General features: G+C 47.1%; 1 protein-coding gene and 1 pseudogene across 1 annotated transcript; one reads left to right on the top strand and one right to left on the bottom strand.

The window, feature by feature from the left end:
• The first annotated feature begins 13,539 nt into the window (after window positions 1–13,539).
• Window positions 13,540–16,286, top strand: LOC112897333 (annotated as a pseudogene).
• Window positions 16,287–18,988: 2,702 nt separating this feature from the next.
• On the bottom strand, window positions 18,989–20,403 carry LOC112897515 (acyl transferase 15-like). The gene has a single exon (XM_025965822.1). It carries the CDS (start codon window positions 20,335–20,337, stop codon window positions 19,024–19,026), a length of 1,314 nt encoding a protein of 437 aa, XP_025821607.1. The 5' UTR covers window positions 20,338–20,403; the 3' UTR covers window positions 18,989–19,023.
• Window positions 20,404–24,947: the final 4,544 nt, after the last annotated feature.

The raw sequence follows: 24,947 nt of genomic DNA, 5'->3' as shown, positions 1-24,947 counted from the left end.
TTCCCAGTGCGCATCCTGCAACAGCTAGCTGCTTCTTCGACCCAATGTAAAGCTAAAGGCTTTTTTTTAAGGTTTGCTAGCTGCAGTGACTTGACACAACAAAATGGCGCCATGCATGACATCAACTGTGTGTGATAAAATGGGAGATTCTGATGAAAACAAGCGTATATATACAAGTTATATAGGAGCCGTGCGCAAGTAGTCTCATAATACTGCGCTCGAATTTGTTGTGGAAAATTTGCATCACCAGCTATCAGAAAATAATTGTGCAAAATATATATTTGCGGTACAATTCTGATAACAAAAACAAGACTAGTTGGTTCAAATATAGTTAAGAGACCCAGTCCATTATAAATTAAATCTACTTGGCGTTTTAAATTTTGTTATCTAAACTTTATATGCACGGTGCTGTATTGTAATGTAATTCACAATAATACTAGTATTTTCTTGAGTAGGTTCTACTACATTGTAATGTTTCTCACAACTGTCTTGCTTGCATTTCCGCCTGTCAACTTCGAATTGAATCATCCGACAAGAAAGAAGTTGTGTGTCAGTGTCGTGGACTCATTTTGCAATAGGTTGACGACCTCAGTTAACTCCTCCCAAATTTCTGCACGTCACCTACCTTTTTATTGCATTGTTTTGTTTTGGAAAGAATGAGCTCCAAAGAGATCATGGCCGGAGGTTTCGGCGACCATACGAGAGTGGAATATCGCTCGATGTTAGGATTGGACTTATTTTCAGCTGTTGTTGTCGGGTGGAGTGGTGCGTCCGTGTTGATGTCCCAATCCAACCGGTTGGGTGTAGCGTTTTTAAGTTTGAGTGGTTAGCCGCGTTGATGTCCCAATCCAACCGGCGAGTCTATTTATATCAATAGAAACTCACATGCTAAGTTTTGCTGACTTGCTTGCTTGCTTGCATGCATGGTGGGGGGTCAAGCTAAGCTCGCAGCTAATCTTCCAAGAAAGTGTATCAACGGGCCTGCATGCCATGATAAGCAGCTCTGATTCGGTCGAGCTAGCAATGCACGCAATCATGCATTAATTGTGTTTCTGTTGCTGGAGAACATCATCGAGTTAGAGCACCTAGCTGAGGTTGGTAGCGTGTCGATTTCAACCAAGGAACCGCTCGGACAGGCCGGGCAGTGTGAGCAAGCTCGCGATCTCCCATCGTCACCGGAGATTCAAGATGGAGCGAGTAATAAGTTCTTCTCCTTCAATGGGCCTCCATGCATTTCCCCTCTGAAAGACAAGGTATATATCCAAAAGTCAAAAGACCAACTATTGTAGTAAGCTAGCTTCCATGGAGCTAATAGTTTGTTTCACTACACCAAAACAATTCATTTTCGTCAACCAAATTTATTTTCATCGGTCCACGGCAAACCGACGAAAACAAATATATAATTTCGTCGGCTTCGGAGGGCCGACGAAATTATACATTATTTTCATCGGCCGCTGCCAGGCCGACGAAAATAATGACCTACTTTCGTCGGTCTGACCTAGACCGACGAAAGTAAATCTATTTTCGTCGGCCAAGTTGACCGACGAAATTGTACTTGGTATTATCTGATAAGTAGTTTCGTCGGCTTGACTGAGCCGACGAAACTAAAGGTATTTTCGTCGGCACATCCTGGCCGACGAAATTGACCTTATCCTAATTCAGCCGCCGGCGCCCGTTGCCGCCCGTCAACTCGTCAATTCCTTCCTTTCACTCTCCCTGCCTCCTCCTGCGCTGCCGCCGCCCCGCGCGCTCCCGTGCCCGCTGCCCCGCCGCCCGCCGCCCCGCCCGCCGCCACGCCGCCCCACCCGCCGCACCCTCCACCCCGCCGCCCGCCGCGCCCGCCGCCCCGCGCGCCCGTGCCACCCCTGCCCGTGGCCGCCGCCCCCTGCACCCCCGCGCCCCTGCCCGTGCCGCCCCGCGCGCCCCTGCCCGTGCGGCCCGCGCCCCTGTGGCCCATGCGCCCCTGCCCGGCGCGCCCCTGCCCCGTGCGGCCGTGCCCGTGCGCCCACGTGCCCCCCCGCACGCCCCTGCCCCATGCGGCCGTGCCCGTGCGCCCCTGCCCGGGCGCCCCAGCGCGAGCCCCGCACCCCCATCGCCCCTGCGCGGCAGCCCGTGCCCCCGCGGCCGTCCCCGTACGCCCCGCGCCGCCGTTCCTGCGCGCCGCCGCCTCCCGTGACCGTGCTGCTGCCCCCCCCCCCCAACCCGCCCCCGTGCTGCGGCCACCCACACGTCCAAGCCGCCGCCGACGCGCTCCTCTCGGCCGTCCCCTGCTCGAGCTCAGGTATTAACCTGTTGGCTGTAGTTGTCTTTTCATTAATACTATTAGAAATGTGGTTGGTCTTATTGTAACTATATTTGTGATTCTATTCGTATAAAATTTGTGATTATTATAAGATTTTTGGTTCATTTCTTAGAAATTATATAGCATTACTGATATCTAAAACGATTTGTGTTAGATATGCTTGATAATTTTTATTTGCTTAGTATCGTTAAGGAAGTAACATTCTCAATTTCGTTAATGAAGTAGCTAGTTTGAGAAAATAGAAGATGATCGAAGTTGGATGTATGATGGTTGGAGAAGTAACGGAGTGCCTACGCGAGAGTGGATGGTCAACACACAAGCTTTTGTAGATCATGTGTTTTCATTGTCTCCTGGTGGTGGTTTGGCAAAGTGTCCATGTAACAAGTGTCAGAATTGTTCTCGTCAAGTCAAGATTGATATGGAGAGTCACCTCTGCAAAGTTTGGTTTCATGCTGAATTACGAGAGGTGGTACGAGCATGGGGAGTCACAGAGGTAGGGGGCATACAACTGAAAGGATCGATGGACCAAGAGGGGGGGTGAATTGGGCCTTTTTCAATTTCTAAAACAAGATAAAGCAACCTTAACCTATGCAAAACTAGAAAGGCACCAATTCACCAACCGGATAACTAAACAACCTACACAAGCTAGATAAGATAAAAAGAGATAAAACCTAGCAAGGTAGATCTAACTAGTGATCCCTAAATCAAGCACATGAGTGAATTGCATGAAAGATAATGCTTGAATAAGTAAAGTGGACAAGGGACAACCGGATTTTTCCCGTGGTATCGATGTGTTGGCACACACCTCTAATCCACGTTGTGACACTCACAAAGAGTATTGTCACCTCCCAAGTCACCAAGACAAGGGCGCTCACTAAGAGTCTCCGTTCACCATCCCGGTGTGGTGGAGATCAAGCCACGTACAAATCTCTTCTCCGGGCTTCCACAATCCTTGGCAAGCTCCGCGAGAATCACCTCGATCACCAAGATCGCCTAGGTGATGCCAATCACCAAGAGTAACAAGCTAAGGCCTTCACTTGAGCAAGAACCAATCACCAAGAATAGATGCACACAAGCTTCTCTCTACTCAAGTCCTTAATCTTGCTTCTTGAATGATTGAATGAACAAGTGTATGAAAATGTTGAAGCTCAAGGTGGCTCTTGACTAAAGTATGTGTGTTTGGGTGTAGCCTGGTGTCAAGAGTAGTAGAATGACCCATTGGAGGGGTATATATGGGCAGCTCACACGAATAGAGCCGTTGGAGAAAAAGCTGCCAGAAAACTGCGTAGCGCCGGTTAATCCGACGTCCCTCCAATTGTCATCATCGGTTTAACCGGTGAATGTAAACTGCCCCTTCTGAAAACTAGCCGTTACAGCTTGGGCAGATTAACCGTCGTTGCATCGGTTTAACCGGTGAGTGTAGTCATCCATTGATCAACTGAAATACCAAGTCACTGGACAACTGCACCGACGTCCAATTTCAAATAGCGTCGGTTTAACCGGTGAGTGTAGTTGTCCACTGATCAACTGAAAACCTAGTCTCTGGACAACTGCACCGACGTCCAATTTCAAATAACGTCGGTTTAACCGGTGTATTGACTTGTCCTGACCTGTAGACCATGTTTAACCGACGTATAGAAAACTTGAGGCGTCGGTTAATCCGGTGATAAGAATTTTTCTGATTTTGCCTTTTCTGACTTGAGTCTTGAATGAAATCCAAATATTTCTTGAGATATAAATTAAGAACCACTTATTTGAGCTTCTAGAAACCTGAGTGACCATTGTGTGCATCCATTTTCAAATGACCATGTCCATGCTCAAGTTACTAAGCCTAAACCCCTCTTAATAGTGCGATCACTACAAAACTATAAAACCTATACTAACCTAAGTGTCCTGCTCAACCTTATGACACTTAGGATTAGAAAGATCCTTAGTCTTGACATATTATTGAGTTGAATGCCGAGATCGCCTTTTTGAATAATGAAAATTTGGGCCTCTTTTGACATATAACCAAATGAGCGATAATGATCTATAAAGCTGCACAAACTCATTAGTCACAATAATGGTTGTCATTAATCACCGAAACATACCTTAAGGGCCTAGATGCTTACAATCTCCCCCTTTTTGGTGATTGATGACAACACAGACATAAATAACGAGAGAGCGAGAAAGATAAGGCACGAATAAACACAAGTAAACTCAAAAAGAGAGAATCAAAGAACTCAATGGCTCAAACGAAATCCATAGATATGTCTCAAAAGCTCAGCATGATCAAATGACAAATGTACATATCCATGAACTAACACCAAATATAATACAATAAGAAACATCAAAGGTTCTGATCACGAGCTCTCTCTAGTGCTACCCTCCCCCTGACTCTCACTCCCTCTCCCCCTTTGGCATCAAAGCCCAAAAAGGATAGCTACTGATCTGGCTGACGAGGGACGGCGAGGAAGCGATCCGGGTCATCATCATCGTCGTCGTCAGACGGAGGATCCTCGGTGACGGAAGGGACCTGCTGATCTGAGCTGCCGGCAGGTGCTGAGCTGACTGGAGGTGTAGCTGTCGTCGAGGCTCTGGTGCTAGCACTGCCGGGGAAAGGATCCGTGGAGGTAGTAGCCGGCTCAGCAGAGAATGTGTCAACATCTGAAGTAGTAAGAGCTGATGCTGCCGGCTGTGACGACTGCTGAACTAAGGACACCTCTCCGCCTCCCCCTGAAGGTAGTGGCTGTGGTACGACGGGGAGGCCAACTGACTGCACTGCTGAAGGTGACTCCTGGAAGAGTGAGGTCGCAGGCAGTGGAGAGAAGAGAGGACGACTCGCAGACCCAAGTAATGCTGATAATGAGAACATGATCTCCGGGGTCGCAGAAGAAGCTGGAGCAGTGGAGGCCGGAGCTGGTGTAACTGCAAGTGGTGGTGCTCCGGTGCCCTGAAGGCCTGACTGTCCTGGCTGCTGAGGGGCGAGTCCGGTGTGAGAATATAGCTGTGAAATCATCCCGAACATCGCCATCATGCCCTGCTGCATCTGCTGAAACTGAGCGTCTGTCCTCTGAGATACTCGGTCAATGAGGCCGACGAAACGCTCCTCTGTAGCAGCTCGCTCTCGGGCGGCCTCTCTCTGAATCTCGGCAAGCTGAGCCTCATGGGCCCTCCTGGCCTCCTCTTGTGCACGGCGGTCCTCCCTCTGCTGTGTGACCAGCTGCTGCAGAAGTGCGGTGAGCTCAGACGGCTGAGACACCTGTGACTCTGAGACAGTAGTAGCAGCAGCTGTCACTGGAGCAGGCTCTCCTGAACCCCCTGCCTCGTGATCATGACTCGCTGGAGCAGGTGCAGGGAAATACTCCTCGTCCTCGGAGGAGTCTGACTCTAGGTCTGACCAATGAATCTCATCATCTCCTCCGGGAAGCTGTGCCTCTGCAGCTAGTAACGCCTCATCCTCCTGAGCCACTCGGGCCTGTACCTCGGGTGACAGCCGTGCCATGGCAGCTCGATCTGCCTGTCTCCCTCTCCTCCTGTCCGAGGGTGCTGTCGGTCGATAAACTGGAAACCAGGGGACCTCGTCCTGCCGGTAGACCGCACTGACGGGTGACTCAGCTGGCACTATCATAGAGCAAATGAAACTGATCCAGTGAGCATAAGGAAACTGTCGTACTACGCCCATCCCGTCAGTGATAACATCCTCAATCTCAGCCAGAATAAAGTCAACAATATCAAATGGTTCGTGAGTGAGAATGTGAAGTAGTAGCAGCTGCTGCAGACCGGTGAACCCCTCTGGGTAGCCACTCCTCGGGAGCAAAGTCCTCCGGAGTGCCATGTGAACAGCGTAAGCCTCTGGGGTCAGCAGGCTGGGGACTCTGGCGTAAGAAGCTGGAAAGGGCTGGCGGAAGCACTGTGAGATCGTCTCGTGTGAAGGTGCAATCCCGCCAATCATGGCCCTGCGAGGTGGATCTGCATCACCATATACCATCGAAAATAGCTATTTTCGTCGGTCGGCCGACGAAATAAAATCGACGAAAATAAGCGTCTTTTCGCCGGCAACCGATGAAAATAAAACTGTTTTCGTCGGCCGGCACAGACGACGAGGATGTGAACCTATTTTCGTCGGCCAGTCTAGCCGACGAAAATGATGGAAATATTTTCGTCGGCTGGCGACGAAAATGACCGCACGTATTTTCGTCGGCTAGTGTAGCCGACGAAATTGATTGTCGCCTTTTTCATCGGCTCACAGCCGATGAAAATACTGGGATCCTGCTAAAAACAGCTGCATATAATAGAAATTATGAAACGCAATCATCCATAAGCAGTTATTTAACATATCCATAAGCAGAATTATGAAATATATGATCACACAATCATCAAATACATCCAATAAGTACAATCATAAAATCCATAGTCTAAATGATATATATATATATGTCAACGAAACGCGAAAACACAAATCAAGGAGGGGTAATATTATGTCCGCTGCCACAGTCACCTCCAGAAATATTATGCGCTGTCGATGGTGGCGTGGACGGGCTGGCAGAAACTCCTTGAGGATGAGTACTCGTCGAACCCTGATTATAGACAAAGTTAAATGTATTTAGTACGTATATATAAGAAAATTTGAGCATTGCTAGTTATACGATAGAATTACTACTTATGGAGACGGTAGATGCACATATGGTACAAAAGTCGGCGGTGGAGGAGTAGACGCAGGAAGATGTGGCAAATTAAATTGTGAACTAAGGGTAGCCGCTAGCATTTCCTAAAACCGATAATAGATCAAGTATCTTATAGCAATGAAAAGTGCACAAGGATTTGAAAAAATATCAAACTTGCATAGTACCTGAATCTGTCGTTGCTGAGCGAAAAAACCTTAGATGTACTCGTGTTGTTGCCTTACCCACTCCTTTTGCCTCTGCATCGCCTCTCTATGCTGCCTTATCTCCTCCTGCAGTCGAGTTTCCCTTTCCCTTTCCTGTTGGTAGCCCCGAGAACTCTGAGAGAACTGAGAATACCTTGTTTCACTTAAAATACCACTTGTATCAATAACACCATTCAACATGCTGAACCTGCCATACTTCTTCCCTCCCCCGCTTGAGTATAAGGTACCGATATCCACATCACTCCTCCTCCAATCGTACTCCTCCCCATGACGTGCCACCATTTCATCACCATCTCACCTACCATTCAGGCAACCAATAATAAGATAATATTTGAATCATCGCTTAATTGAAATCAAATTATTTTACTAACCAGAGTCTATGTGGCATTCTCACTGCAAAGCAACTATGCCTGTGCAGGATCTGCGCCGTGGTGGCCTCGAATGTATGTCTCAATATAGCTTGGGGCCACCCCACTTTGTGCCTGCTAGCAAAGAAGAAATTGTGATATTGCAAGTAAGTACATAATAATCAAATTGAAATAATAAACACGTACCATTCGACGAGCCAAACGAAGATATCCATCAGCCCCATATCTTTGTGTAACCCGTGATCCTGCTTGACGATTAGCTCTCTTCATCCTGTATTTTTTCACAAAGCTGGGTGAAGCCCAATAAGCACAAAGTGCTAGCCAAGCATCTGGACACTTTCTTAACCAAGACAAACCGCTAATATCAACTTGATCCTCTCGGAGTTATATCTCAGAAGCGCCCAGTTTCTTGTTCATATCTTGCAGCTTTGTTTTCTTATAGTATAAATAAACACACTGTATACGAGCATTGGACATCATGTCCCTTACCACCTTCGTCGCTGCCTTATCGAACATAGAATGAGCCCTAGCTTGTAGGCACTGCTCCTCCCCCTCCGGCAAACGATACCTCTCCTAAAAAGAAAAATAAATTAGTTAGACAGCTTATAAATGAATCAAATAGATAGTAGTTATACAAGTTAGACAAGTTATGATAAAAAAGTACCCAGAACTCATTCCAAATCCTCGCTGCAGTCGTGACGCCTTGATCATCCGATTGCAGCTTATATTGCTCCCACTTTAATGCAGGCTGAAGCACACCTCCAATTGTGACCATTCCTGGGTAGTGAAACCGATAAAGTGTTCCCAATGTTGCATTTACAGGTCTTAACCTATTTCTTCCCTCCCAACAAATGTCGTCCCACTATCTATAATTAGAACATGATATCCATCATGTTTCTTACTTGAACTATATAATATATTAAATGAAACAATCACAATAATAAAATAGATTACTTACCTATCCCCATGTGGCCTAATCTGTCGACGATTTGCTGGATTGGTTGTGGCAGGAGTCATCACATTGTTGCCTCTAAATCTAAATGTATTGTATTAGTTAGTTAGCTCATATAAAAATTTTTATGAAATAATCATAAGTTTCTGAACACAGGTTGAGAAGCAGTAACCTTCTCTTCCTCCTCCTCTGCATCTCCATCTCTATCCTCACACTCTTCTCCCTTCTCGAACCCATCCCCCTCTCCACTACCTCCATCTCCATCGCCATCCACATTCGCGACGTATTCTTCCTCATCCGCACCCCAACCTTCCTCTTCTTGCTATTCAAAGATAAGTAGATATTTAGTGTTATTAAATAAATTAAATTACACATGCAAACTACATATGACTTACTTGCATAGCCTCGTCTAGACATCGCTGAAGTGCACTTCTTCGGCTTAGGTGAAAACTGCTGCCTCTAAAGAGAGAAGGCCTATCCGAAGATGCGGAGCCATCATTCTTGAGATTGCTCCTCGGTGTCTCATTCGAGGTGTGGTAGCGCGGTATATGAGCATTAATGTTATTTTCTTCTGCAAAATTTGTGCTCGTGTAGTGTGAGATCTCCTTAAGATTTAATGCCTCGGCAATGCATCCCTCTACTCGTGTTTTATTTTCGATGGTTGCTTTGAGCCTGTTTAAGTCTCGTACAACAAATTACATCCACCTGTATTGTACGAGGCCACCCACCTCAGCTTCATAAGGCAAATGCACTAACAAGTACTGCATTACATTCATGAAACCGGGGGGGGGGGGGGGACACCTTCTCCATCTTATATACTAAGATAGGTATTTCCTTACTCAGTTTTCTCATTGTACTCTTGTTAATTTCTTTTGCACATAATTGCCTGTAGAAAAAACTTAACTCGGCCAACATTATCCAAATTTCTTCAGAGAGGTACCCATGCAGCATCACAGGCAACAACCTTTCCATAATGATATGGTAATCATGACTCTTCAAACCATTCATTTTTCCAGTTATAATGTTCACTTTCTATTTCAGATTAGCTGCATATCCATCAGGAAATTTAAGGTTCTTCGGCCACAAAAGAACCTCTTTCCTCTCCGCAGGCTTAAGATAGTACTTAGCACGTGGCTTTTCTATATAGCCAGCTTGATTGGGTCTCAGATTAAGGGTTGGCCGAACACATATTTCAGCTAAGTCTTGCCGAGCTTTGAAATTATCTTTAGTCTTATCTTTCAAATCAAAAACCATAATAATTATGCTTTCTGCAACATTGCGCTCTTGATGCATTGCTTCTAAATTACGTGGAAGGATCAGAGCAGTAGCATAAGGAAGGCTCCAAATGGCAGCTATATAAGTCCAATTATGCTCCTCTTTGACCCCTTCAAACCCATCATCTGTGGCAATTAACCAACAATAGCTTGCTACAATCTCCTGACCGGTCAAACGCTTGGGTGGACCCTTAGTAACGATTGTGTCCTTGCGAAAGATATCTCTTTGACTCCTAAACGGGTGATCATGAGACAAGAACCGACGGTGACAGTCAAAAAAGCAGAATTTGCCACCATATTTCAAACGAAAAGCATCTGTATCACCCTTGCATACCGGACAACATAGACGGCCGTGCGTGCTCCATCCTGAGAATATTCCATATGCAAGGAAATCATGAGTAGACCAAAGAAATGCTACTCGTATATTAAAGTATTCCTTCCGACTGTTGTCATACGTCCTAACTCCATTCCACAAGTCATGCAGCTCATCAATCAATGGTTACATGAACATGTTCAAATGCTTACCGGGATTGTCAGGCCCAGGTATAATGAGCGTTAAGAACACATACTCATCTTTCATGCATAATGATAGTGGAAGATTGTATGGAATTATGATCACTGGCCAACATGAGTAGGGGGCAGCATTTGAGTTAAAAGGAGTGAAGCCATCAGTGGCCAACCCAACACGCACATTCCGAGGGTCACTTGCAAAACTTGGATAATAATGGTCGAGGGCCTTCCAAGCCGTACCATCAGATGGATGGCTCATGCGTCCTGTGTTATTACGAATTCCCTCTTTGTGCCATCTCATATGTTTTGCAGTCTTCTGAGATAGGTACAACCGTTAAAGTCTTGGTTTCAAAGGTAGGTACCGTAACACCTTAACAAGCACACTTGTTATCTGCACACTTTCATCTTTGTTCACCACCTTCTTATATCTGCACTTCTTACAAAACGAATAGTACTTGAGATTTTGATTGTTCTTCCAAAATAACATGCAGTTATTCTCACACACATGGATTTTCTGATACGACATCCCTAAACCAGCTAACAGCTTCTTTGAGTAGTAAAAGTCTTTCGGGAACTTGTGAGATTTCGGAAGCATGTCCAAAATTAAATCAACAAGATCATTGTAACAACTTACTGAAAAGTTGTACTTGGACTTTATAGCCATTAACCGTGTCACAGCAGCAAGCTCTGATAAAGTAGTGGCCCCATATAATGGTTCTTTTGATAACGCAAGCAGACCAAAATATTCCGGTACCTCAGCAGCATTCTCAACCTGTTAGATAAAATCATCCATCATTGCATCCATGCTATCTTCATTTTCCTCAATGCTATTAACTAGGTTGTATGGCTTCTGTTCCTGTGATTCCCCATTCTCGTACCACCTGTCATAATTCGGCATGAAACCAAACTTGCATAGGTAACGCTCCATATCAATCTTGACTTGATGAGAATAATTCTGACACTTGTTACATGGACACTTTGCCAAACCACCGCCAGGAGACAACGAAAAGATATGATCAACAAAAATTTGTGTGTTGACCATCCACTCACGCGTAGGCATTCCGTTACTTGTCCAACCATCATACATCCAACTTCGATCGTCTCTCATTTTCTCAAACTAGCTACTTCATAACGAAAGTGAGAAATGTTACTTCATTAGCGATACTAAGCAAACAATAATTATCAAGAAAATGTAACACAAATATTTTTAGAGTAATACAGTTTCTGGCCTTAGAGTAATGGACAACAATGCATCACTAAGTTTAATAGTTATTCGGTTAGTTCGAAACTAGCAGGAAAGAGAACGAGCAAGCATACCTGTGGGCGGCGGTGGGCCGCGGGGCACGGCGTGGGGCCTCAGGGGCGGCGGCAGGGGCCTGCGGGGCGACAGCGGGCCGCGGGGCCACGGCGTGGGGCCTCGGGGGCGGCGGCGGGCTGCAGGGGCACGGCGTGGGGCCTCGAAGGCGGTGGCGGGGGCCTGCGGGGCGGCAGCGGGATGCGGGGCCGCGGCGGTGGCTGCAGGCCGTGGGGGCACGGCGTGGGGCCTCGGGGACGGCGGCGGGGGCCTCGGGGCGGCGGCAAGGCCCGCGGGGGCACTGCGTGGGGCTTGGGGGCGGCGGCGGGCCTCGGTGCCACGGCGTGGGACCTCGGGGGCGGCGGCGGGGGCCCGCGGGGCTGCGGCGGGCCACGGTGCCGCGTCGTGGGACCTCGCTCGGGGGCGGCGGCGGGCCTCAGGACGGCGGCGTGGGACCTCGGGGCGGCCGCGGGGACCCGCGGGGCGGCGCCGCCATTGTATAACCACTCATCAACAGATGCAGCTTCCCAAATTGGGTAAAAGTGCAATCCGATCGCCGCAGAAGTAGGAATAATGGCACCAGAGATAATATTGTTTCCATAAAGTAAAGAACCAGAAACAGGCTCACGAATACCATCAATATCTACTGGAGGGGCAGCGATGAAAGCGATAATAAATACAGAAGTTGCGGTCAATAAGGTAGGGATCATCAAAACACCGAACCATCCGATGTAAAGACGGTTTTCTGTGCTAGTTATCTAGTTGCAGAAGCGACCCCACAGGCTTGTACTTTCGCGTCTCTCTAAAATTGCAGTCATAGTAAGATCTTGGTCGGGCCGCGGGGCGTCGGCGGGGCGCAGTGCTGCGGCGTGGGATGTCAGGGCGGCGGCGGGGGCCCGCGGGGCCGGCGCCTGTGGGCAGAGCTGCGCGGGGGCCCGCGGGGAAGAGGAGCACAGCCGCGCGGGGTGGCGGCGGCGTCGACCGCGGGGCCGCGGAGTGGCGGTGGCGGCCCCTGGGGCAGCGGAGCAGAGGGGCGGCCGCGGGGCCGGCGGCGGTGGGGCCGCGCAAGGCGGCGGCAGGAGGGCGGCGGGGGCCGCGGCGGTGGCGGCGGGGGCCGCGGCGGTGGCCGCGGGGCGCTGAGCCGGGGGCGGTGGCGGCGGGGCGCGGGGGCGGGGGGCTCAGCTCGATCTGCTGCGGGCGTAGAAGACAACCAAATCGAGGGGAGCCGGTACTTAGGGTACCGATATTTTCGTCGGCCAGAGTGAGCCGACGAAATTAGATCTATTTTCGTCAGCCTAGTGCTTTGTTTCGTCGGCCCGGGCCTGGCCGATGAAAATATGGATATTTTTCCGTCGGCCCGCGCTAGGCCGATGAAAATAAGCTCAAATTTCGACGGCTTGTTTAAGCTGATGAAATTAGCTTGTTATTTTTGTCGGCTTGCGTTTGGCCGACGAAATTAGACGTGGCTCGTGAAATTGAGCTGCTTTGCTGCAGTGCGTGGCGTCAGCCGTCATGCGCTCGCGGCGCCCCTGCCATGGTGCCATGCGTGCACGCAGCCACATCCCTGTTCTGCCGCAGTTGCTCACGTACGCCACGCTCACGCCATGCGGACAGCCATGGGAGGGAAAAAACGGTGTAGGATTGGAGAAGAAAGAGGACAGTGGGGGTAGAACAATGTTGCAGTGAGAAAGATGTGGAGGAGTTTATGCCACGCGTAGAACAAAACTGGCTAGCGTTGGCGTACTGGAGGAGCAGCGTCCGATTTTTTTTAACTATGTCGGACGTCAGGCTCTAAGCATTACCGTATTATTAGAGCAACTCCAACAGCTCGGTAAACAAGTTTTGTATCGCTACAAAAAAGAAAACGGCGTCAAGGCCCGTTCCAACGGGTTCGCTATCTCCATCCCCTCGCTATCCGGCTCGGCAAACTCTCCCGTCCGCTCGCCTTTTTTGCCGAGCCTCCCGCATCGCCATCCTCCTCCTCCCGCGGCAAAATCTCGCAGTCCCGCGCCCTCTCCTTCCCCTACCGCGCGACCCTCTCGCCGGCCCCGCCTCCTCGCGGCGGCGCCGCCCCATCGCGCCGCTCCCGACCCATCGCGCCGGCGCCGGTCGTGTCGCCATGTACAGGCCGTCGCGCCGCTCCCGCCCCATGCGCCGTCGCCCCTTGCGCGCCCTGCCGCCCTCGCGCTGGCACCGCTCGTCTCAACGCCTGATGAGGAAACCGGCTTTCCTTTTCCCAATCTTTCGTTTTCTCAGTTTGCAGAAGGAAGGGGGAATTTAAAGGCACGCCAGGAGGCAGAGTTGGATGAATCCGGTGTCGGATCGATGCGCCGTCGGGTGGTTCCTCCCACAAGTTTTCATGGCCGGGTGCGAGAGGATCTGCTCAATGCTGTGCAGGTCGACGTGGAGGAGCCCCGCACTGGTGAGATTCTGGTTGCAATTGATTTATTTACAAATGAATCGCTGAATGTTGAGCACATAATTTTCCCCTATAGATACTTGCCATGTTCATTGAGAAAAATAGAACATTGTTCGGTTCATAAATCATGTCAATTTTGTAGATGCATTTATTCTTTTTTACTAGTGGACAGGCTACTGAATACTTGATTGTAAGTAGCAGGCTTGTAGCTTTTTGATGACAGAGGATTCTTTCTCAGGCTACTGAATACTCGATTGCAAATAGCAGACTTGTAGTTACGTCAGTACTCAAACCCCAGTTGAGGACAGTGGATTCTTTCTCAAGAAGATTAGGAGCCATCTTACATTATTGTTTACTATAATTTAAGACTTGTGATTGCTACTCTTTGATAATTTTGTTCTACTGCAACATATTGGTTTTGCCATCAAAAGCTGAACCTGAATGCTACGTACTGAAGCTTTTTATTCCCCATTTTCTTAGCTACAAGTACAATATATCAGTCCCTAGTAGTTTCCCAAAAACTAGTGTTCATCACAAGCTGCTGCTGCCACATGTCCAGAAACATGTTAAAGCAAACTCCTGGATTAAACTTGAAGTGTGTGACTGGATAAAAGACTTGTTGGATTCATGCATTGAATCTTCCCCAAAAAATGTAAAGAGTCTAACTGAAAGTAATAAGTCTGCAGAAAATATATGCTCAATAAGTCTGTAAAGAGTCTAACTGAAAGTAATTGAATCTTCCCCCACATGTACAGAAAGTAATAAGTATGCAGAAAATATCCCAAACAGAGGAATCCCAGACGAGTATATACTTAAATTTTGATTCATCTATGGTTGTTCTATTTGAAAATACTGTTGGCTGTGGACTTGTGCCTGTATGCTACTCCTTTTTCCTGTCACAGTTCATGTTAGTAAGCCCAGTTTATGTTATTGAGCACACTTTGACCACTAAGCAATGCAGGAATTACATACTAATTTTTCTGTGGCAGGTGGTATGGATTCAGGGTATTACACTGACCTTCTAGTGAATGGTGAACAACAATCTCAAGATATCACACCTCCTAGTGATCCCACACCTCCTAGTGATCCAACCATCCTGAATGCTCGTGCAACAGCCAAGAGTTCTCTAGGTAGAAGCAAAAATTTCACAGATGAGGACGGCATACTTCTCGTGTCAAGTTGGCTAAATGTGGGCATGGATCCTATTCAAGGAGCAGATCAAACACATGGCACATTATGGACAAGAATACATGACTATTTCCATGCAAACAAGACGTTCGAGTCAAATCGTACAGAAAGTTCTTTAATGAACCGTTGGTCAGGTATACAACATGATGTGAATCTGTTTTGTGGTTGTCTGTCCAGGATTGAGGCTAAGAACCACAGTGGTTGGACAGTTGATGACAAGGTTATTACTCAAACTCATTATTTGTCAGCTATGATCATCTGTCAGTACTTCATTTTAATGTTTAGTTTGGTTTGAAATGTGCAGATTGCAAATGCATGTGCATTGTTCAAGTCCGAAGACCAGAAGGACAGGAAGTTTGCCTACTTGCATTGCTGGAAAATACTGAAGGACAAGCCCAAGTGGATGGAAAGGCGGAAGGAAATTGGATGTGCAAAAAAAACAAGCAATAAAAAACAGAAGACAGTGGCAAATTCTTCTCATGCATCAGTTGCAGCTGCAATTGTCCCTGCTGCCCCTCTTGCTGGTGGTGCTAATGCTGAACCATCAGCAAGACCTGATGGTAAAAAGAAGGAGAAACAGAAGCTACGGCAACGATCGACCATCGAAGCAGTGGACTATCAGCTATGGCAACGATCAACCATCGAAGCAGTGGACTATCTAATGGCAAAGAAGAAAGAAGGTGACCTTGAAAAAGACTTGAAGAGAGGTGCAACAACGCCTTTGCTCTGCGGGAAGAAAGGACCAAATTGGAGAAAGAAAAGTTTGAGTTCCAAAGAGACCTGGAAGAGGAGAGAATTCTTGGATTGGATTTGAGCACAATGAACTATAAACAACAGCAATATTGTGAAGTGCGTCAGGATGAGATTCTTGCAAGATGTTGCAATATCTAGAGTTGTTTAGTTTTAGTCAGTTTCAGTTCACTTTGAGTTAATTTTAGTTCACTTTACAACTCAAAAACCAAACTGCAAACTGCGAAAATATATGAAATAACTTCCTAATTTGGACCTAACCTCCAATAGTGTTCCAGGCATGTACACATGAGATTGAGTATGTACTATGCTGGTAACTAATTATCTTTAATGTATGTGATTAACGTTGTTAGCTGCCACCTGAAATTCAAAGTAGAGTGAATTAGGAAAGGTTGAACCAATACTCCGCATGCATGCATGCAGCTTTTATTTCTTCCACATATTTTCTTCAGTGATGAGATCTTCCATGCACCTGGGCCTAAGCATGCATGGCGTGCTGCCACCGACGAATGAGAAGTCCCGCGACAGACCCGTGGCTGGTCCTTTTGTGACCAGGTGCTGTCTTTACGCGCGCCCAGACCAACATGCTAGCCTGAGCTGCTGGTAGGTGCCGGTCTAGTTTATGGATAGATAGTCCTGGAGTCTGGGCTCTCTGTTTTGTATATGACTGTATATTTTTTAGGTAGAAATTGGAAAAAAATAAGTATTATTATATTATCTTGATGTAAAGTTCAATCAGTAAATTTCCCGCTCCTTTTCTAACCGGGTGTTGTCTTTACGCGCGCACAAATTAACGCCGACGGGTCAGGTGCGCATTAAAACGTGAGGGTCTCGTGCGTGCAGTGATACAATCAAGCTTAGGGCTGGATATTTTTTCCCGAGAACCGATCACCGAACCCCAAACCGACGGAATGCCGGTTTTTTGTCTTTTGTTCGGTGTCGGTTTTTGCTTTTTCTAAGCACTGATTTGTTTCGAGTTTCTGGAAACGATTTTTTGCAAACCGAAAAAACCGAAAAATTGCAAAGAGCCAAGCCCTCCTTGGAATTGGAGCTTGAATCTTGGTTTGCTAATTCGCAAGATGAATTTAATGAACCTAATTAATTCATAATTTGCAACTCTGATGCTACAATAATTATCCGCTAATTATGAATTAATATACCTTATTAGATTCGTCTCACGAATTAGTCTAGTGATTCTGCAATTAGTTTTATAATTATAAATACTCCTAAATGATAAGATTTTTTTTAACGTGACAGAGCTCAAGTTTAGTCCTGCGGAACCAAACACCCCCTATGTTGGAGCTACAGATGGAAGGTAGCGGTGGTAACATATTATAGTGCTAATGCTCTCTTCTTAATTTAACTTCAACTTGATTCTTAATATTTGTATAAAATTAGAGATCGTCTGTGTCCATACCATGGTCTAGCATGTATTAACACCTAATGGTCCATACCGTGGTCCAGCATTTACTGCATCCGACCCGGCCGATTAATTCCATCGTCACAAGTAGCTGGCTTGCTTGCTTAATGGCACGTCCACGTCAGTTTCAATAATTAATGCACGCCGAAACGTCCGGTAGCAACTCGTGTTCCACGCGGTAGTACAAGTCGTCATGTTCCTTGCCACGCCCCGGCCTGTTCGGTGAGTGATCAGATCCACCAACCTTCTTTGATTTCTCCTAGGTTGAATTATGCAGCACATGTACAATTATGAAGCTTGCTGAGCTCTGATTGTGGATGAGCAGGCAAATTGTTTAGGTTGATTTTTTTTTGAAAAGGGAAATTTATTGATTGAACTTTACGTGATATAACAATACTTGAAATTTTTTTCTAATTTCTACCTATGGAACATACAGCCATACACAAAACACAGAGCAGACACTCTAGTGACTATTTATCCATAAATTAGACAGGCACCTACCAGCAGCTCAGGCTAGCATGTGTTCGACGCCGGCTGCATTGTCGCATGGAGGTGGCCACTCGGGAGCTAATTACAGCCCGTTTGGTACGGTTCCAGCTCCTACCAAAATAACTCCGGCTATCTTCTCTTTACTTAAGCGGCTTCTCCAGTTGAGGTGAAGTCATTTTAAAAAAACATTCGGCAGAATAGCTTCTCCGGTTCTTCCATGAGCGCTGGAAAATGTAAAGTGTCTAATTTACACTTATTTCTAATTTGATTGTACATGTCACTTTCATAGTTTCCTTTAGTTTACGATTAATCCCATATGAAATAAAAATTAATGTAGCTTAATTAGTCTCTCCCTGGCCATTAGCAAACATTCTTTTTTTAGGGACATTAGCAAACATTCTAATAATATGCTCAACCTCACATATTATTTCTGCAGGAGGTGGTGGACATAGAGTGTTGGACAATTAGGCAATTTTCGGTATATTTTAATTTCAAATATTACTAGCAATTTCATGATATAAATGAGTGATAATGGGTGAATAAGATACGTGCAATTTGCTACGCGCAGCACTAGCGATGACCGCACGTCACGTCACGTCCGTCCGCGCCATGGCCACAGCCTCGGCCCGGCTCGAGGCGAGCGAGCGCGTGTGGTTCACCATGCTCCTCTTACCGGCTTCACAAGTGGTGTATACGAGGTCCACCCTTTAAGTCGGTTGAGATCCTCCTCAATTCCCGGTACGGAATTAAGCTATTGATTCTCTAGCATTTAATAGTGGACTTTAAATTCTTTAAATGTATTGATTAGAATGAATAGGCCAAACCCATAACTCCAACACAGAGCTCGTCGTCGTCCCGCACTGCATCGAGGTTGCTAGCCTGGCCATCATCCACCACCACCTGCCGCGTCCGCGCCTCCGGGGAACATGCTGGAGCTCAGCGAGCATCAGGAGCTCAAGGCGCACCTTTTGGGGGTCTTGGGAAGGGGAGGGGATGACCGGAGGTAGGGTTCCCACGGAGGTATGAAAATCAGCAAACCAAGATTCAAGCTCCAATTCCAAGGAGGGCTTGGAACTTTGCAGTTTTTTCATAAAATTCCCAAAAAGTCACAACGCAACCATGACATTTCATCTTTAATTTGAAATAGAGGAGTACTCATTAATGATTATTTCACCTTGCACATGGAATCACGTAAACCTTGCAAGCTCGCCTATGAAGGCATCTGCGTGCTCCTCCCTGACACAGACCGAGAACACACTACTGGCCCCGTCCTTCCCTTTGCACGGCAGGCTCACCACGCACCACGGCCATCCCTGAATCGACGGCTGCATGTAGCACATTACCCTCTCCGGCGTCCCGCCGCCGAAGTTGGCCTTCTCGAAGCCGACGTTCTGCCACGAGGACAGGTGGAGCGCGTTGTACCGGAGCTCGTCGAGCTGGTTCTCATCCATGGCTCGCTGCGGGTCGTCGTCGTCGTCGTGGCCGTGGCCGTCGTTCTTGGCGAACAGCTGGTCGCGCACCCCATCCTTGGCACGCTTGATCATCTCGATCAGGTCGGTGACGTCCGCGTTCGCCACCGTGCCCGCCGTCACCATGACTCGCTGCGTTGCGACGCAGTTGCCGTAGTAGCCATCCTTAGCGTTCACATGCTTACGCACGTTAGCTGCGAAGGTGAGCAGAGCCAGAGAATCCGGGCTGGAGGCGATCGCGCGAGTGCGGCACTGCCATAGCACGGCGGCGACCGCCTCGAACACGGTGCAAGTCCGACGGCGGCCATTGGAGCGCTCGTGGAACTCAGCTCCGATGCGGTCGATCGAGCTCGAGGGGACGGTGATGTCGAGGCAGACGAGGCCCAACGGCTTGTAGGTCTCGACGGTGGGCAGAGGGAGGCTGGGGAGCGAATCGTCCCATCTGACCGGAGCAAGCGATGGCGACGGCGACCCGCGCTCGAGTTCGCCGATGGTCTGCAAGAACTGGGCCATCCCGATGCCGTCGGCGACGCCATGGTTCCAGGTCACGCCCACGACGAACCCGCCGCAGGAGAACTCTGTCACCTGCATCAGCAGCAACGGGTCTTCGGGGCCGCAGCTCTCGGCCGGGTAGTAGACGGCGAGCTCCTCCACCAGCGGCGGCGTCCTCGTGTCAGGCGATCGGGCGAAGAATTCGGCGTCCTTCAAGGCGCAGTTCGCGGAGGCGGCGACGAATGCCACGCCCTCGCCGCTGCACTGGATGTGGACCTCGTCGCCGCCGGGCCCTGCAGCAATGCGACCGGAGATAGGGTTGTAGGGGACCAACGCTCGGGACAGCGCTCCCTTTATGGTCTCGGCGGCCTCGCGGATCGGATGCTCGAACACGAGGAAAGCCGTGACCGGCACCATGGCGCAAACCCTGTCGAAAGACGAGAGCTTTATGGTGCCGCCGGCGCCGCTCGTCCCCGCCGTCGGCTCCGGCTCTGAAGGCCTCACCACCACTGACGGTGACCTTGTCACCACAACCCCCATTGTCCTCTATGTGCGTTTGCGATTTGTCTAGCGTTGATGGCTTGTTGCTTTGGTTAATACGCGCGTTGGAGGTGGTGCATCTGGCATGCATCCATCCTGCTGTGTTTATATATATGCGCGCGCGCGCAGCGGGATCAAGCTGACCTCAAGCCGGCCACGGCGAGCCTGTCGCAGGCGAGGATTACAGTACCGGCGATGCAGCATTTATCAGTGAGCTCCGGTATAATAATCGGTTGAAAATTGATGAAAAATCGCCAAAACTGATTGGTAAAGAGACCTAAATTCAAAAAAATAAAAATCAACAATTTATCGTCGATAATCGATGCAAACTGAACGATTTATCGCTTTGCCTACTGGAAATATGTTTTGGTAATGAAAAAATAAAGGTTTGATAGCATTTGATTTTTTAGGTTATGTATTATATTATATTAGATAAATTACACATACATGCAAAATTTTGCATATAGAATTGCCAAACAAATAAACATATTTACATATTTTGCCCATAAAATTGCATAAAGCACGTGAATTTGCACATGTATACAAACCACGAAGTGCATAGTTCATGTAAACAAACGAGTGCATAGTCCATACAAACTTCATAGTTCATAAAAATAAAAAACTGCATAGTTCGTACAAACCTCATAGTGCATAGAAACAAGAGTACATAGTCTATATAAGTCACGTACAAACTAGCAAACACATAGTCCATACATGAAGGCATTCGGCATATCAATTTAATCATTCTTCCGTCTCTTCGATTATCGACGCCACGATCAGCTCCCTCGCTCCCAGCTGCAGCATCATCGATAATCGCCGCATATATATTGATTATCAGCCTTAATCGCACGAAAAACAGCCTTAATCGCGCGGGTTAGTGGATGGTAACGGGTAGTTAGATAAAAATATTTTTTCCTAAGCAAACAATTGTTACTTTCAACATGTGACAACATTCTGGAATCAAGAGAAGGTCTAATTTTTTATAAAAATAAGTTCTCTACTTTTTATGAATTTTTTTAAATCTTTAAATTTTCCATTAAAATCCAGCGAAATTCCAGTCGGTTTATGTTTTCAGCTAGCATCGGTAACGATAAATTTCACCGATAATCACGATTATCGAGCGGTTTTGTATTCCATGGTCGCAGGTGCGCAGGCCGGATTCTCAGAAGCGGCTTGGGCCACCGCGCTCACCTCTTGGCTGAGCTCCAGCATGTTCCCCGGAGGCGCGGACGCGGCAGGTGGTGGTGGATGATGGCCAGGCTAGCAACCTCGATGCTCGGGCTGGGAAAAAAACCCGAGAACCGAGAACCGATCCGAAATTACCGAGAACCGATACCGAAGGAACCGGAACCGAAGAAGTTCGGTTCCTGTTCGGTTCCATGATCTAAAGAACCGAAGTTCCTCAGGATATTCGGTACTTGGGCTCGGTTCTCCCGAAGAACCGAAATTCAGCCCATTAGACCCAATATCCCAATGTAAGTTCGGCCCAAGTAAACGGCCCCTATTGTAAGCATCTAGGCCGTTAAGGTATGTTTCGGTGATTAATGACAACCATTATTGTGACTAATGAGTTTGTGCAGCTTTATAGATCATTATCGCTCATTTGGTTATATGTCTAAAGAGGCCCCAAATTTTCATTATTCAAAAAGGCGATCTCGGCATTCAACTCAATAATATGTCAAGACTAAGAATCTTTCTAGTCCTAAGTGTCATAAGGTTGAGCAGGACACTTAGGTTAGTATAGGTTTTATAGTTTTGTAGTGATCGCACTATTAAGAGGGGTTTAGGCTTAGTAACTTGGGCATGGACATGGTCATTTGAAAATGGATGCACACAATGGTCACTCAGGTTTCTAGAAGCTCAAATAAGTGGTTCTTAACTTATATCTCAAGAGATATTTGGATTTCATTCAAGACTCAAGTCAGAAAAGGCAAAATCAGAAAAATCCTTATCACCGTATTAACCGACGCCTCAAGTTTTCTATACGTCGGTTAAACATGGTCTACAGGTCAGGACAAGTCAATACACCGGTTAAACCGATGTTATTTGAAATTGGACGTCGGTGCAGTTGTCCAGAGACTCGGTTTTCAGTTGATCAATGGACAACTACACTCACCGGTTAAACCGACGCTATTTGAAATTGGACGTCGGTGCAGTTGTCCAGTGACTTGGTATTTCAGTTGATCAATGGATGACTACACTCACCGGTTAAACCGATGCAACGACGGTTAATCTGCCCAAGCTGTAACGGCTAGTTTTCAGAAGGGGCAGTTTACATTCACCGGTTAAACCGATGATGACAATTGGAGGGACGTCGGTTTAACCGGCGCTACGCAGTTTTCTGGTAGCTTTTTCTCCAACGGCTCTATTCGTGTGAGCTGCCTATATATACCCCTCCAACGGGTCATTCTAACTCTCTTGACACCAGGCAACATCCAAACACACATACTATAGTCAAGAGCCACCTTGAACTTCAACATTTCATACACTTGTTCATTCAATCATTCAAGAAGCAAGATTAAGGACTTGAGTAGAGAGAAGCTTGTGTGCATCCATTCTTGGTGATTGGTTCTTGCTCAAGTGAAGGCCTTAGCTTGTTACTCTTGGTGATTGGCATCACCTAGGCGATCTTGGTGATCGAGGTGATTCTCGTGGAGCTTGCCAAGGATTGAGGAAGCCCGGAGAAGAGATTTGTACGTGGCTTGATCTCCACCACACCGGTATGGTGAACGGAGACTCTTAGTGAGCGCCCTCGTCTTGGTGACTTGGGAGGTGACAATACTCTTTGTGAGTGTCACAACGTGGATTAGGGGTGTGTGCCAACACATCGATACCACGGGAAAAAAATCCGGTTGTCCCTTGTCCACTTTACTTTTTCAAGCATTATCTTTTATGCAATTCATTCATGTGCTTGATTTAGGAATCACTAGTTAGCTCTACCTTGCTAGGCTTTATCTCTTTTCATCTTAACTAGCTTGTGTAGGTTGTTTAGTTATCCGGTTGGTGAATTGGAGCCTTTCTAGTTTTTGCATAGGTTAAGGTTGCTTTATCTTGTTTTAGAAATTGAAAAAGGCCCAATTCACCCCCCCCTCTTGGTCCATCGATCCTTTCAATTGGTATCAGAGCCTCGTTGCTCATTTGGATCATTAGGCTTCACCGCCTAGAGCTATGGCCAAGATGGGTGGTTCGCCGCCTCACTTCGAGGGCAAGAACTTTGCCTATTGGAAAGTTCGCATGGCCGCATACCTTGATGCGATTGCCCCCGAAGTATGGTTGGCAACTAAAGTCGGGTTCACCGGAGATCCCACCCCCGACCAATTAAAATGGAATGCTAGAGCTAGAAATGCAATTTTCGAAGCTATTAGTGAGGAGGTCTTTGCTAGAGTTAATGGCATGGACCTAGCAAGTGATATTTGGAAGGAGCTCATTGAGATTCATGAAGGTTCCACCAAAGTTCGTGAGAAAAATATCACTTGTTTAGAGCTAAGTATGATTCCTTCAAAATGCTAGCTCATGAAAATTGCAATGATATGTATTCTCGCTTGAATGTCATTGTCAAGGACATTAATGCACTTGAAATATCCAAATTTGACAGTGCATCCATCAACCGCAAGATCCTCATGCTCCTCCCGAAGCCCAAGTATAACATTATCAATGCTATGCTTCAAAAGGAGGATCTCGCCACAATGGAAGTAGGAGAACTTGTGGGCGAAATTCGCGCTCATGAAATGAGCATTCTTGGTATGTCCGAAGAGCCAACATCAAGCAAGTCAATTGCTCTAAAGACCAAGACAAACAAATCCCGCAAGCTCAAGATGGTCAAACAAGACTCAAGCTCAAGCAATGAAGAAGATGATCATCATGAGAGCTCATCCGATGTTGAAGATGATGGAGAACTTGCTCTCATGATGAGAAAGTTCACACGCTTGAATGAGAAGATCAATAAGAAGGGTTTCAACTTTGACTCCAAGAAGGGAATGTTCCGGCCAATGGATGTCAAGAACAAGATTTGCTACAATTGTGGCGAAAAAGGACACATCCGTCCAAATTGCCCCAAGCCGGACAAAAGAAGCAAGGACAACAAGAGTAAGCATCGCCATGATTCAAGCGATGATGAAGAAGAGGAGAGGAAGAACAAAAACAAGAGATTTGGGAAGAAGAAGACCCATGACAAGAAGACCAAGCTCTTCCCAAAGAAGAAAGGGCATACCAAGAAAAGTTTCTTGGTGGAGAAACAAGAGTGGGTGACCGATGTCTCATCAAGCGAAGACTCAAGTGATGAAGAAGACATTGTCACCATCGCTCTCACCAATGAAGAACCATCTCTACCTCCGCCTCCTATGTGCCTCATGGCAAAAGGTAACACCAAGGTATGTGAGGTAGATAGTGAAGATGATAGTGATGAAGAGCTTGATCCAAATGAATTTACTAACCTCATCAATGAGTATACATCCGTCATCAAGAGGGAAAAGGGCAAAGTTAAAGTTCTTGAGAGCACTCATGCCAAGTTAGAGCTTACCAACTCCGACTTACTTAGTAAGTACAATGACTTGATCAAAAAGCACAATGAGTCACTTGTACTTGCTAAGCAAGTTGAAGAGAGCCACAAA

This window comes from Panicum hallii, chromosome 6 (assembly GCF_002211085.1).
Source record: "Panicum hallii strain FIL2 chromosome 6, PHallii_v3.1, whole genome shotgun sequence".
Taxonomy (NCBI): Eukaryota; Viridiplantae; Streptophyta; class Magnoliopsida; order Poales; family Poaceae; genus Panicum; species Panicum hallii.
Note: the sequence above shows the minus strand (reverse complement) of the source record. Positions and strands in the feature narration are given on the sequence as shown.

Excerpts from the sequence above, each read along its gene's own strand:
- LOC112897515 (XM_025965822.1), bottom strand. The coding sequence starts at position 20,337 with ATGGGGGTTGTGGTGACAAGGTCACCGTCAGTGGTGGTGAGGCCTTCA.